The sequence below is a fragment of the Musa acuminata genome, chromosome BXJ1-7 (genome assembly GCF_036884655.1).
Source record: "Musa acuminata AAA Group cultivar baxijiao chromosome BXJ1-7, Cavendish_Baxijiao_AAA, whole genome shotgun sequence".
In the NCBI taxonomy this organism is placed as follows: Eukaryota; Viridiplantae; Streptophyta; class Magnoliopsida; order Zingiberales; family Musaceae; genus Musa; species Musa acuminata.
In genome coordinates this window covers 2,300,876-2,314,485 of record NC_088333.1, presented here as the reverse complement: position 1 = coordinate 2,314,485, position 13,610 = coordinate 2,300,876, and the positions used below count along the sequence as shown (strand labels likewise).

The following is a 13,610-nucleotide window of genomic DNA, read 5'->3' as shown; positions in this document are numbered from 1 at the left end:
CTACATCTCTGTATTTATGGCAAAGTGGAGATCAATCGATGTAGTTCTTCTTCGTCTTACAGTTGATCAATGAAATTAAGCAGGGTTTGGTCCTCCACTTGTTTTGGGATTTTTGCTGCACGTATGGTTCTACTTCAATCTTTGATCTGCATCTTTGCTTTTCTGCTTCGAGTGGCCAATTCTCAATCTTGTGGAAGCACAAAAGAAACTTGTGGTTAACAATCCAAACCACCAAACAGATATATCCTTGATCATTTGCTGGATCCTGCAGTAGATCTTGTGGTGATGCTTATGATCCAAAGAGAGATCAGCTCAATCTAATCCGAAGAGTACCAAATCCTATTCGACTCCATCATGTGAACCCCCAAGATTTAGAAGCAGGCGGAAGAGTGAGCTCCATCCACAGGTGGATCCGTCCTCCAACTTGCAGTGCACCACTATTTTAGTGCCATAAATTGCTTGGCCCTCACTCTTTCAGCAGTGGTTAGGGGAAGAAAAAGGAATCGAAAGAGGAGGAGGAGTAGCTTCTCTATTATATTTGTATCTCGGTCATTCAGTGAAATGAGGACTGTAGAAGACAGGCCAAGAAACACCAGTCGGTAGGTAGGAGAAAGAGAGTAGTGCCCCAATATTGACATGGTGGGCTCAGAATGGCCTACAAATTTAGCTGCATGGTAGGTGACAAACCATCCAATCCTTCACGACATTTCCCCCTCCCTCACCAAACTCGGTTCACTACTTCTTTTGTATGGGTAATCATCAATGCTTGCTAGAAAAGCCAACGCTAACAAGCAGCACATATCCACTTCACCACCCCTCTCCTTCTTCTTCTTCTTCTTCTTCTATCGCTCGCGCTTGATCTCCTAGAGCAGTAAACCTTCGTTCATGCTTCTATGGGGGTGGCAATGAGGGACCGGAGAATGGACAGGCTCGTCGCGTTTCCGTTCTCCGTCGGCTGCGTCTCCCAATCCAGCGTCGCCATCACCGAAGGCCATCATTCCAAGAGAGCACAGATTGAGCCGGCTGGCACGGCAGCATCGAGTAACGCTCTCTTCCTTTTGGGGGGTTTCTTGTCATCATCATTACGTCTGTTTCCTTGTCTACAATACAATTGTTCTTGATGAAGGTGGAGGAGGAGGTGGGAGGCACGCCACCGGCAAGCGGCCGAGCATCTCTGCGGGGATTCAGAAGATGCTGAAGAGCTTAAAGCGATTCTCTCAGCTGTTTGTTCTGGACAAGGAGGAGGAAGAGGAGGCGGAGGAGGTAGAGATGGAGATCGGGTTCCCAACAGATGTGCAGCATGTGGCTCACATCGGGTGGGATGGCTTCAGCACCATGAAAAGCTGGGGCCGAGCTCCGGACTGCCTCTCCCTCCCCAATTCCTTCTCGCTGAAGCCATTCGAGCTGGCCATGGCTGCTGCACAGGCTGGTGCCCCTCCACCCCATGGTCCACTGAGGGCATGACCACATGCATGCAGTGATCGAGTGAGGTGCAGCTGCTCTCTTCTCCTCCCCTATCGGATTCCTTGTTGGCTTGGCAACCTAAATCTATTGGCGATGGTGATAAAGGCAGGGGAGTGCATGTGAACTTGCTTGTACAGCATTTGTAGCGAGTGGTATTAGTATATTAGTCGATCAACCTTTTCCCAGTACTGTCTCTTTGTCTTGGCATCGAGTTCACCACATGATTAACGAGTCTTGTACTGAAGCTTCTCACCGGCCATACACATACAGTAATCGACACCCATCATGAACTCCATGATCATGTTGTTAAGACACAGAGGATCGAGTTAGGTGTTTACTGGATCTGGGAAGAGAAATTAGAGGCTATCTTTGGCCTACTTTTTGGGTAGACCAAATACTCGACAACGACAGCAGTACCATACGCACGCCATCAGGATCTCGTGATACAAAGTGACAATGAAGACGAGCAGTGAAGGACTCAGATGCTGCCGAGGGCTGTTCGAGCTTGGAGAGCAGCCAAAGTAGAAGAACTCTTGGGGTGTGTGTAGGGGGATTCAAAGTTTTACTGCACTCTTTGGATCAGATTTAATTGAGATTCATGGAACAATGCTTGACTAGAATAAAAGCCAAGTACATATATTTATCAGAGTCCATGAAATCAAGGATTGTATATTATTTTATTTCATGATTACTTATCTTATTCGATTTGATATTTAACTCCTAGCTCGAGGTTCTATTCGCTAACATTACATGACTAACTCTTTATCTTTCATGTGTGTATTGGATTAATCATAAATTATCAATTAGTTTATTTTAACATCTCGATCCTTATATTTTTAAAAGTTAAGGATCCTTATACTTATGAAAGAAAAATATCAAGATTCATATACAAAGTTCTTATAAAATTAAAAATAAAAAAAATTTATTGGAACAACGGGATAAATATTTCACTTTCATAAGTATAAAAATCTCAATAAAACTCTTGAATAAAGTCTTTATAGGATAAGCAAAGTTGTTAAAATCAAAGTAGAGTCAAAAGCAATGAAAATGCAATAAACTGAAGAAAGTACAGAAAAGTTCTTTTTAAAGAATTAATAGTTAATTAACTTAATAATGAACTTATGTCCTTTAATAACACTCTTATCATTATAGAAAGCACACCACCTGTGCTACAAATACATACTTGTCTTGGAATATTAATACTGATTTGTTCCCCTTAAGCACAAATGCCTTAAGAGGAACAATTCCTATATATATCAATTATGATGGTCAAATTTTGCCTATATATATGTCATGCTAAATTTGCAAAGCCAAAAGACTAAGGCAAGCTCATACAAGTTGTTACCACAAAAATTTCAGAGAAATGCTTTTCACACACAAAAAAGAAGCCCAAACTACTAGTCATGGTGATCTTAGTATGCGTTTAAACCGTTTAAATGCTGTAAGTTTCTCAAGGAATAAAAGCTAGAAAAAAAAAAATCTATATCTGATCAATATGTTCATCAAGAGATGCAGTTCTTACACCCAAAAGACTTCTCTTTAAAGTATGATAATTTTCTAACTAGAATGATGTACAGAAAAGATAATGAGAGAACTAAGAGCAGCAAGTGCATGGAGAATCTTGTTAGATGCTTCTCCTTGCCCATGCAAAATCAGAGAAGCCGAATGGGCAATTATGATGTCTTGTGATAAGCAAGGCACCGAGTGTGGTTGCCACAGCCATGGTACTGGTACAAGATATGAAGAACACATTGCATCATACACGAAACATCAAACATCTCAATAAATTTCATGTCCGACGGCCGTGCCTTGACCGATGCAAATTTTATGTATTCTTCATGCACAGAGGATAAGCACCAATTTTGTAATTTTCTGAAACAGCCAACAAGACAACCAGTACGGTGCTGCAAGAAAGGACATTGATGGGTAAATATAAGTGAGTTTTAGAGATCCTTACATAAATATGTGAGATAAAGTAACTTGATCTGACCTAAATTTCATACCTTTCCCCGTTTGCAGTGAATTAAAATCGGATGGTTCCTTACATCCGAAACAACAGAACAAATGAGCTAAGCATGCACCATATAGTTTTGACTGAGGAACAAACGACAAGTAGGGATAGCTGATCGTAAGCTGAACTAAACAAAATGTTAATACAAGTACCAAGTAGGACTCCAAGAGTCTCCATGATGGTATGGTTAGATATAGTTGCAAATGCCTCCTGCATTGCAGGACACGACAAGCTTATAAAAATAAAGTGTAATGAAGTCAAAAAGAAACATGGATTACTTCACAACTTCTACAAGATAATGCATCAATGCAGACTTTCATAAAGCTATAAGCAAAATGAGCTTTTAGAATGATGATTCATTGGATTTTCATGGTAATGCAATGTTTGCAAAAGCCTAAATGAAAAATACCTATCGAAATAGTTATGAAGTTGGTTGCATGTAGAGACACTTATGTCATATGATTGCGGCCATATACAGGGAATAGCACATCAATTGTTGAACTCTGTAACAACAGATCACAGACCAGAGTTCATTGGTCTATTATATCTTAACATCTTGGTCTTTTGTAATTTACCACATTGGCCTATCATATCTTTACATCTTTTGATCCACTGGCTGACAGAGATTCTATCAGTGAACATGGTGGAGAACCTAATATGCAGGAATATGTACATAAAACAAAATGGTAAACTTCCAACGTGACACTGCAAATATATGAAAATGTGATTTATTCCTTCGAAGATTCAAATATCCTGCATTTCCATGTCATTAAAAGATACCTTCAAAATTTTTCCCTGGCCATTCGCTACCATATATTAGTGTCGCACTTAACTCAGATTGTCAGGTTAGGTGCTGGTTAAATTGTCAATATTGATGAAGTGAGCAAAATGCCCCTGACATGGAAGTGTTTATTTTGTGTGGGTTTTGATGGGTGTATTCCAAGTAGAGCACAAACGAGTCCTAATATAAAGTTCAGGTTCTAATGGTTCAATAATGGAACCCAACTTTTGAGTATTTCTCCCAAATTTCATATAGCTTCCATTCAGAGTTTCCCACCATGCTGGCACTTTTATGTGATGATCTAGAAGCACAATCACAATAGGGAATATCACGATAAAAAATAGTTCTAAAGGAAAAGAAAAAAAGAAGTAAGAAATGGAGAAAGAGGGAAAAAAGAAACTTGTAAGGTATATCATGGGATTATGGATATTATGAAGTAGGATAGCAATCATATCAACAGTAGATCAAAATTTAAAAGAAGTTTACCTTGCGAAGATTTAAAAGAAGACAGATGCCTTGGTACTAAAATTGTTTATCTCAGTAATTTTGACACCACTATTAACCAAAATCATTAAGAAAAATCATAGATTAAAGAACACATTGGAAAATAAACATGAAAGAGCCTTGCAGTAAATGTAACTAAATGCAGGCGTATTAAGAATATAAGATATTTTAAACCTCCTAAGCCAGAAGTACCCTTGCATCTTAATTCTACTAAAACATTTGCAATATTGACAAACAGATCGTGATGATTCCCTTTATCTACATGACTAAAATGCAATTCAAATTCAGTAACCAATTGAAACAATCCAAGAGCAAATAAAACCAACAACCGTTAGTTATAAGAAGTCAAATTCAACAATTTTGTCGATTCACTTTCACGTTTACTGTAATCTTCATGTTATTTTGAAAGTACTTATGAGAAGTCCGTATCAGCGGGATGCATCACAGACCCCAATCTCTAGCATAATCACTCTGTTCCCATAAATCTAAAAATATATATTTACATTAATGAAGCCTAAAAGAAACCATAAAAAATCGAAGCACGTGGGTAAATGGTAAACATAATAAATAAAAGAAGCATAAATCATATTAAACTTTTAAGACTCTGAGTTAGACAAAATTGAATGGAAAATGAAATGACAAAGAATGACCTTAGAAATCCATATCCCTAGGTAGCTACATGATGAGATGTCTTGAAGACTATAATGAGACTATTAAAGGAACATGGTAGCTGTCTGAAAACACCTAAGTTGCAATTGATCCATGACATTCTATCATCCATTAACTTACATCTGCCGTGTGCTACCTGAAAATGAAGATCAGGAAGATCACCACTTGCCTATGCGATGATGTGACACTAAGATGACAGTATACGTCTTGAAAAAACATAATATCACAGCGTGTCACATAAGCTACTCCTTAACTATTCCTTTCCTTTTTACCAGAACAACATTCCATCAACTGGCTCATGGGAACAGCCATATACCACCCTTAAATTCCTTTTTCCGTATTGATAAACTAGAAACTTCTAACATAAACTTTTAACGTAAACATAAATTGAACATTTTTTCCTCAATTAATAAAAAATAAAATAGTAGAGTGTTTATCTTCTATTTGAAATCCAAGAGTGTTTATCTTCTCGTGTTGATAAATGGCTGCACATGAAATTAATCATGCTTTTGGTTGCACTATGTATTGATAATATGTATATATCCTAATACCAATCATTTGTATTAAACCTATAAGGAAACAATTCTATCCCTCCCTTTTATATATGTGATTTACATTTCTTAACTAAAAAACAAATTCAATAAAACAAGATTAGGTTAGAACTTATTTTTCTTGAATCAAACTGGTATTGATATAACTTGTTATTGATTTCCAATAATAACGAGCAAAAACCAATCAAAATCCACCAACAAGAAAAGCTGCTTTTTTACTTTTGACACCAATTGTCTAACCTATCGATAAAACCCAAATGGGGATTCCACATCAATACCTTTCATCAGGTAAAGCAAAAGGAAAACAATGGCGATACCTCATGTAAACCATAAGATCAAATACAATTCACGAATGGATGTCTCACAAGACGGAAGAAGAAAATTACCCTGCTCCCTTCGATCCCGAACTGGAAAAGCCGAATCCCCTAAGACCTCACGAACTCAGCATTAGCCGCCGGGTACGGCTCCGGGCACAAGTACCTGTCCAAGATCCACATCCGTCAAACAATATTATCGTCTTTCCCGAGATCAATAAACTCTCAAGATTAGAAGAAGAAAAAGAACGGAAGCCTCACACGATGGATCGCAAGTTGAGGGACTCCAAGAAGGGAAAATTGTCCGAAATAGGGAACCCCGAAGTTGGATGGCGGAATCAAATGCACATCCCCTCCGACGCTCCCCATCAAGGGCTCTCCCCGCCGCTCCAACATCGGCCTCGCATCCTCTTCTTCCTCCGCCACCGTCGCTTCCAAGATCATCATATTCGTGATTTCCGACGATTAAACGGAAGGAATCTCGATTACGATTCGCTTCCTTTTTCGAATTTAAAGGGATTCAAGGGTTCGTTAAGGAATTGAGCGATCTTTGCGGCGGTTTTCTTCTCCGTTTCGAGGGCGGCGCCCAACACGCAGCCGAACGGAGTTTGAAGCGAACGGATACTACGAACCCGAATCCTGTCGCCTGCGCTAAATACAGACGTGGGGAGTTACAAGTCAAAATTGATTACATAGTCAACAATTTCCGTATTTATCAATATAAATATAATTATAAAACACATATATATTTCCCTTCCAACGTTGCTAATAATGTTTGACTTTTGGTTGAAACGCTATATTAGATATTTCATTGGACATTTCGAGTAATTATATATGCATAAAGGATTAATATTGCACATTCCAATAAACCCCTTCAATTGAGACAAGGATACCACCGTTGATTTGATGGTAACCATCTTGATTGGTGATCCAGTAGACGGATTGCATCATTACAATCTGACTTGAGTTTGACTTGACTTGGGTCAAGATTACGGCGGACGTGGACCCGAATCATAAATGATAATAAGGAACATGACTCCATTGTGATCAACAGTAGCCAATCATCAAGGCCAAGATTTCGGCTGGTCTCCTCCGAGAAACCTTCACCTGCAACATGGAATATGTTCTGGGAATCAATCTCAGAATCATCAGCACGACCAGACACCAAAATAGTCCGCAGATTGCTGTCCTCCGTCCCTGCACTTGGAAGAGCAGTTGGTGTTGCGTTGCTTGATGCCTGTGGGAGAGACCGCCGTATTGCAAAGCTGAAACAAAAGGCTGAGCCGCCGCCGGGATTCCATCAGCTGGTGGCACCGTATGACTCGGGCTGGTGTTCGAGGTCTGGGTTGAAGATGACAGAAGAGAGAGAGAGAGCACGGTAGGAGTCAAAGGATTGCTTTAATGGCTTTATTCCATCATTGAGCATCTCACTGCTGCGGCCCACAGGAGTGAGTGATTGTGCTAAGATTCAGCTGACCTGCACAAATCTGGGGGGTCTTTGCTGCCGATGGCAGTCTCGCAGTAGATGGAAAGTTTCATGCATATTGTGGGCTAGTGAGAGATTTCTTACGCCAAAGGTTGTTTCGACAAAGAGCAAACCTTGATGATCTGGAAACAAATTCCCTGGATTTATAGAACATGGCTGAGGTTTCCTTCGACGCTTGTTATGCTCTTCAAGTCGTCTCCTACAGCTTCTCTTTACCTCATCAAATTCTTCTACCAATTGAAATCTGCTGAGACAAAAGAGAAGAATGCTGAACTTTTGATGAACAGAGAAGCAGAGACTGTCAGAATTAAATCCCCACAAAAATTCCCTGTTGTTCTATTACTTGCTACATTGCTGGCCGAAGCGCTGCTGTTGCCGGTGGACCATCAACACCGGCGTCTTGAAGTGCAGCTCGCAGACCTTGTGACGCCGGTGATACTCCCTGCCCTCGCTGAGATCTGCCGTGCACCCGTCGACCAAGCACGAGACTCTGTGGCTGCCTTTCGCCGGGGCTCGGGCCGTCTTCGGTGGAGACACCGCCATCGTGGACACAGTAGGTTGGTAGTTCCACTTATTTGATGGCCCAGAATCGCCGGAGTGGCGTCCGAGGTCACTGCTGCTCGACCGGGCTTTCCGAAAGCAGCCTTTTCGGCGTCGCGGTCCATGAAAGCAGCCTTTCCGAAAGCTTCTTCGTCTCTTGTATGCTACTTTCTCTTTCTCCTTTAGGTAATCCTTCTTACTGCTTCCTTTTCCTCCCTCTCCTGTCTCTATCAGCTCCGTCCTGCTTGCTTCGTTATCAGTCTATCACGCAACGTAGCTTGGAGTTGACCAAGCAGTGAAGGAGAAAGCAACCGGCAACCGGGGAACATGGTGTCGCAGTTTTGGAAGAGAGAAGCTTAGTGAAGATGAGATAAATCACCAGAAGCTCATTCAGTAGAAGGACGACAAAAAAAGGAAGATAAATAACACACGCAAAGATGACAACAATCTTAGCAGTCAACATCATATCCAGGAACAGGAACCAACAGCAACACAGGATCCAACAATAGCTTCAAGAAATCTGAGCCCGCAAAACAGCTCAAAGTGCGTGCAGGGAATCAAACAGTAGCTGTAGTATCCACGAACAGATGGATAGATGACGTGCATGTGGACTCCAAAGCAACAAGAAGAACGAACTCAAATCGCTAGGAGGGAATCGCAGAGCAATCAGGACTTGCAGAGAGCTGCAGCATCAGGAGACTGATTTGGCTTCGCATGGATTCCAAAACGAGCAATAGAATCGAAGGGAAAGGTTCGAGTAATTAGTAATCACCCTCACGAATACTTTTCCTGTTCACCTCATCAAGCACCTACCAACAAGAGTATGAACAATGCAGGGAGGCAGGCAGATATGTCAGTATATAGGCGAAGGCTCATGCAACAATCATTAGAAAAGAGGGGAGATAAAGAGTTCAGATTGTGCCATGCAACAATTCAGATTGTGCCAATATCCTTTCATCAGCTTCCTGATGCTTAGCTTAAAAACCTGAGAGGAGATAAAGAGTTCCCACTGCTGATGTCTTAAATATTGAAGCAGGTCAATTCTCCTCATTGGAAGAGTTGGCCAATGGTCAAACACCAAGGTCCATGCCTTCCCTCTCCCAAGATTCCAAGATCCAATACCAACTAATCTTGGCAAAGATTTGTTCCTTTGTTCTGTATAACTAAAGTTCTGCTCCATATTTGATATGCTTGCAAAGAAAGAAGAAGCATATCTTTTGGATGAATGATGGGAGCAGATTGGCATATTTTCTTTTTGCCTCTGTTTGCATCATAAGATGCCACCCTTTTGATTGTACTGGTCATCACAAGGAAGAAGGTAAATTGGATCTTTTCCTTTGTTTCTCATGTCAAAACAGTCAAGATGAAGACACAGGTAACTCTGTGGGAATCACCCCATGTAGAAAGCTTATCATCAAGAAGAAAAGATGCATATGGTGAATTCTAAATAATTGAGATATTACAATTTATTACTGTTGTTTATCTTATCTCATTTTTTTGGACCTCATTTAAAGGAATTACTAAGATTAATAATTCCAATGTATTGTTCAAGTGGAATAGTTTCTAATGGTGAACTGGTGGCTATATGTAGGTTTTTACATCTTAAGCCCCATAAGATAAACATCATTGCTGGTCCAATCAAGACTCATGAACAATTTTTATGATTCTTGGTGATTTTTTCTGCTTTTACTAAAGGATAAAAAGGAGAGAGTGGTGCAGCTATCAGTCATACACTTTTTGCAGCACTTTCAAGAACAGTGTAAAGCAGCAACATTAGTAAGACTACTTTTGTAGATGCAGTGGAATCACTTGAGTGTTTGTGAGCTTTTTGGTGCTTCTTTGCCCTGTTTTACTGGAGAGCTTCTCTGAAGCTTCATCTCAATCTTTGCACTTTCGGCTTTGACAGATCATAATAATCTAGAAGTTGGAATTCAATTTCATTTTCCTTGGACATGTCTTCTAGATTTAAGAGAGGAAAATGATGTCACAACATGTAAATTAATATTTTCTAATGATTTTGAGGTGTTTTAGAAGAGTGTTATTATCAACTGAAATCTTTGTCTATCAAATACTGAACAACAAAGATTATCCTGCTCCCTGAATCATCTTATGGCAGAGGAGATATATAGGAGCTTCAAGAAGTTCATCAACTTCGTCTCTTTTGATGACTATTGATGATTGGAAATGGTAAAGCTGTTTATTTGTTGTGTGAGCATGAAACTTTGGCTGCATCAAACATTGCTAAGCCTCAATGAGGTTTGTCAGAAAGCAGAGTGTTATGCTTATCAGACAACTGAGTCATGGCTGCTCAATTTTGTTCATCTACATCTGTGATTCAATCATTTGAACTTTGTCCATCAGTATCCTCCATCCAATCTATGTCAACAACTCTTGAATGAATTCCTGCTAATTGAACGCAGTGCAGTCCTTCCTGATCTCGCCCTGGTGACCGGTTTTCACGCCGACCCTGCCGAGCTTGACCATGGAAGCAGCAAAGGCCCTGAAGAAGCTGCTCTGGTCGGCCGCAAACTTCTTCACCACCGGCCTCGACAGCAGATTGGAGAACAGCACCTGGTCCGAGGTGAAGAGCCCTTCGCCCTTCAACAAGTTCCTGTAGTAGACATTGTCGAAGACCGTCGGGGTGAAGGGGTCCATGTTGACGGCGATGGTGGGGCCGACGTCGCGCGGGCACGCTCGCATCAGCAGCTGCGCGTAAGGAAGATTGAACGACGGGTCCACCGGCGACGAAGGGCCGAAGGCGTAGAGGCGTTTGGCGAAGCGGCTGCAGTGGGAGAAGCCCACGGTGTGAGCTCCGGAGAGGGCGATCATGTCATGGGTGGTGAGGTTGTTCATCCGGAAGAGGTTGGCGAGGATGTTGAGGTTGAAGTCAGGGCCAGGGAGATGACCAGCTACTCTTCTCGCCTGAGAGATGAGCCCGTCGCGCCTGCCAAGCTCCACCGTGAAGCTCGGGCCGCCGGACTGGCAACAAAGCGTTCGTTCCATTAGAATTCACATCCGTCAAGTGGAAGCACGACAAGATCAGTGCACTTCACTTACGAGGACGACCACATCTCTTGCAGCAATTGCCAGGACATCAGCACAGGACACTACACCGGGGCATCGAGCTTCTACAGCCTGCTTGGCCTTGATGACGGTGTCGAAGCCGTCGCCGGCGAGCGAGAGGTTGTCGGGCGCATCCTTCTCAGCGTCGCCTCTCGGTGAAGCGATCAGGACGGACGCATCACAACCCTGCAAGTCCCTGCATTCTGCTTACTGTTGTATTGAATTGGTGCATATTTAGCTTTCTCAATTGAATTGGGTTACTTGAGGTGATGTTACAGACACAGATGCAGCTTTAGATAATACTTTGACTGGATTCTCTAGCAGATATTGTGGGGAAAAAAATGGATGATGAGAGATGATCCCATGAATTATGATCCATCTCACATGGGAGATTGCCATATCCTTTGCATTTTGGGGAAGAGATTATGTAGACAAAATTATGATCATGCCGAAATTAAGGCTACTGTGTCTGGCAATAAATAGTCTGTATTTTCTACTCCCTTCTTCCTAATACCAAATGCTTCATCCATATCTATTTCTCTTAGCATTTGTTGTCTTCAAACCATTCAATTACCAAGCAGGCCTAGCTTCTAACACATTCCAATGCAAAAAACATCAAAACAACAATACCATGAACTGAATTCTCAGGATTGTAGTGATTAAGCATTACAATTAAGCTCTACATTTTGCATCCCACAGAGAGAGAGTGAGAGAGAGAGAGGTATTCTGGGAACTTACCTCTACAAAGCAATCATGGAAGAAGAGCCTAAGTGTTGCAGGGACAGTGACAAATGTCTGCCTCACCTTCTTCAGAACAGCTTGCCTGACAATTGATTCCACCTTGGGGCATGTGAACTGATAAAAGTTTGGCCTGAGCTGAGCTTCCCCACTCACCACCAGCACCACCAGCACCACCCCCACAAGCAAGCTTCTGCAGAGCTCCATGCCCATGGATTCCACCCCTGGCGTCTCTCTTCCAGCTGTGGCACAAGTCTCAGATACAGGACGAAGGGAAAGAGAGGAGGGGTCACAGGTTCACCAACACTGGGAGTTAATGTGAGGGAGGAGTTATATAGGAGGAGGTAATTGAAGGGACAGAGAAGACAGGGCAGGACCCCTTGTCATGTGGCTCATTACATGCTTGTTCATTTCTTCCAAGCAAGCCATTGCTTGCTTGCCCATTGAATTGAGAGGTGGCCACTGGAAGGCAATCATTCACTGGAGTACATTAACCAATCCTCTCAGGCTCAAAGCCAAAATCCATGGTTTGCTTCTCTTTTGCTTGCAGACTGAGCTAAGCTGTTCATTTGAGCACAATGATTCCACTGAATTGATTGAGGGGGCCTGCTCACATGCATATGGAATATAATGACAATTATGTTGTGACTTTATCACACAAAATTTAGATTGTTGATGGAGCCTGAAAGCCTTATTTTTTAGTTAAATATTTGTTTAAGATGTGATATATGGATGGAATGTGGTACCAAACTTTTGTATAAATCCTGCTATTGGATTTATATCTGACTCAAACATGACCCACTGACTGTGTCTCTAACAGTAGGACAAGTTATGGTGTGGGATTCTTGTCATCTTATTCACCAATCACCACATGAGACCAAACAATAATGTGATATGGTTGATTGGCATCTTATCACATGATTAGTAGGATGAGCTTAAACTCTTGAGGCAATAGTGAGTGATATTGAATTTTAACTTAGTAGTAGTAAAAAAGACCTGTTTTTTTTCTTGTAAGAACATTTGCTTTAGAAAACAATAACATGTAAATTCATCCATTTCTTTCACATTTTCTTTTTCCTTTTTCTTAGATTCCTGCCACCTCAAATGATCAACAAAGTTAGCAACCTTGCTGCGTGTTCCACAGAAACCAGCAAGGCAGATTGGCATCAACCAGACATCAACCTGAAGGAGCCAGAGACTAATCCTGACACCAGAGAATAATGTGTCCCTCAATTCTCTGTCAGACTGCTTGCTTTCCTGCAGAACAGTGAAGGACAAATAATTGCTGCAGAACTTGAAACCACAGATTCCTCGTGAGTTCTGAATCAAGGAGAAGAAGCCACATCTCAGATCATAAGACCACTGCTGGCACAGGAATTACACACATGAAAAGAAACAAGTCTGTTTACTTTCGAGGGAGAGGTAAATAGGTAGGGTGTCAGTGTGAAACACCACAAGCGTGTGGGAGAAGGAAGCCCCTCTCACTAAT

General features: G+C 41.5%; 2 protein-coding genes and 1 long non-coding RNA gene across 5 annotated transcripts; 1 reads left to right on the top strand and 2 right to left on the bottom strand.

Moving 5' to 3' along the window:
• Window positions 1–703: 703 nt before the first annotated feature.
• LOC135678178 (CRIB domain-containing protein RIC4-like) lies at window positions 704–1,646 on the top strand. Its single transcript, XM_065190673.1, has 2 exons — window positions 704–1,041; window positions 1,127–1,646. Exons 1-2 carry the CDS (start codon window positions 894–896, stop codon window positions 1,462–1,464), a joined length of 486 nt encoding a protein of 161 aa, XP_065046745.1. The 5' UTR covers window positions 704–893; the 3' UTR covers window positions 1,465–1,646.
• A 1,313-nt stretch (window positions 1,647–2,959) lies between these two features.
• LOC135678177 (uncharacterized) lies at window positions 2,960–9,077 on the bottom strand. 3 transcript variants are annotated; one of them, XR_010514831.1, is made up of 5 exons: window positions 8,124–9,077; window positions 7,191–8,024; window positions 6,556–6,940; window positions 3,468–6,460; window positions 2,960–3,368 (listed from the first exon to the last, which is right to left on the bottom strand). It is a non-coding gene; the product is annotated as an uncharacterized LOC135678177 (long non-coding RNA). The 3 variants fall into 3 exon arrangements; XR_010514832.1 differs by having other exon boundaries at window positions 2,960–3,685; window positions 6,367–6,460; window positions 8,124–9,073; XR_010514830.1 differs by having other exon boundaries at window positions 2,960–6,460; window positions 8,124–9,074.
• A 1,418-nt stretch (window positions 9,078–10,495) lies between these two features.
• LOC103990806 (peroxidase 55) lies at window positions 10,496–12,664 on the bottom strand. The gene is made up of 3 exons (XM_009410076.3): window positions 12,122–12,664; window positions 11,378–11,569; window positions 10,496–11,299 (listed from the first exon to the last, which is right to left on the bottom strand). Exons 1-3 carry the CDS (start codon window positions 12,332–12,334, stop codon window positions 10,727–10,729), a joined length of 978 nt encoding a protein of 325 aa, XP_009408351.2. The 5' UTR covers window positions 12,335–12,664; the 3' UTR covers window positions 10,496–10,726.
• Between the last annotated feature and the right edge of the window lie 946 nt (window positions 12,665–13,610).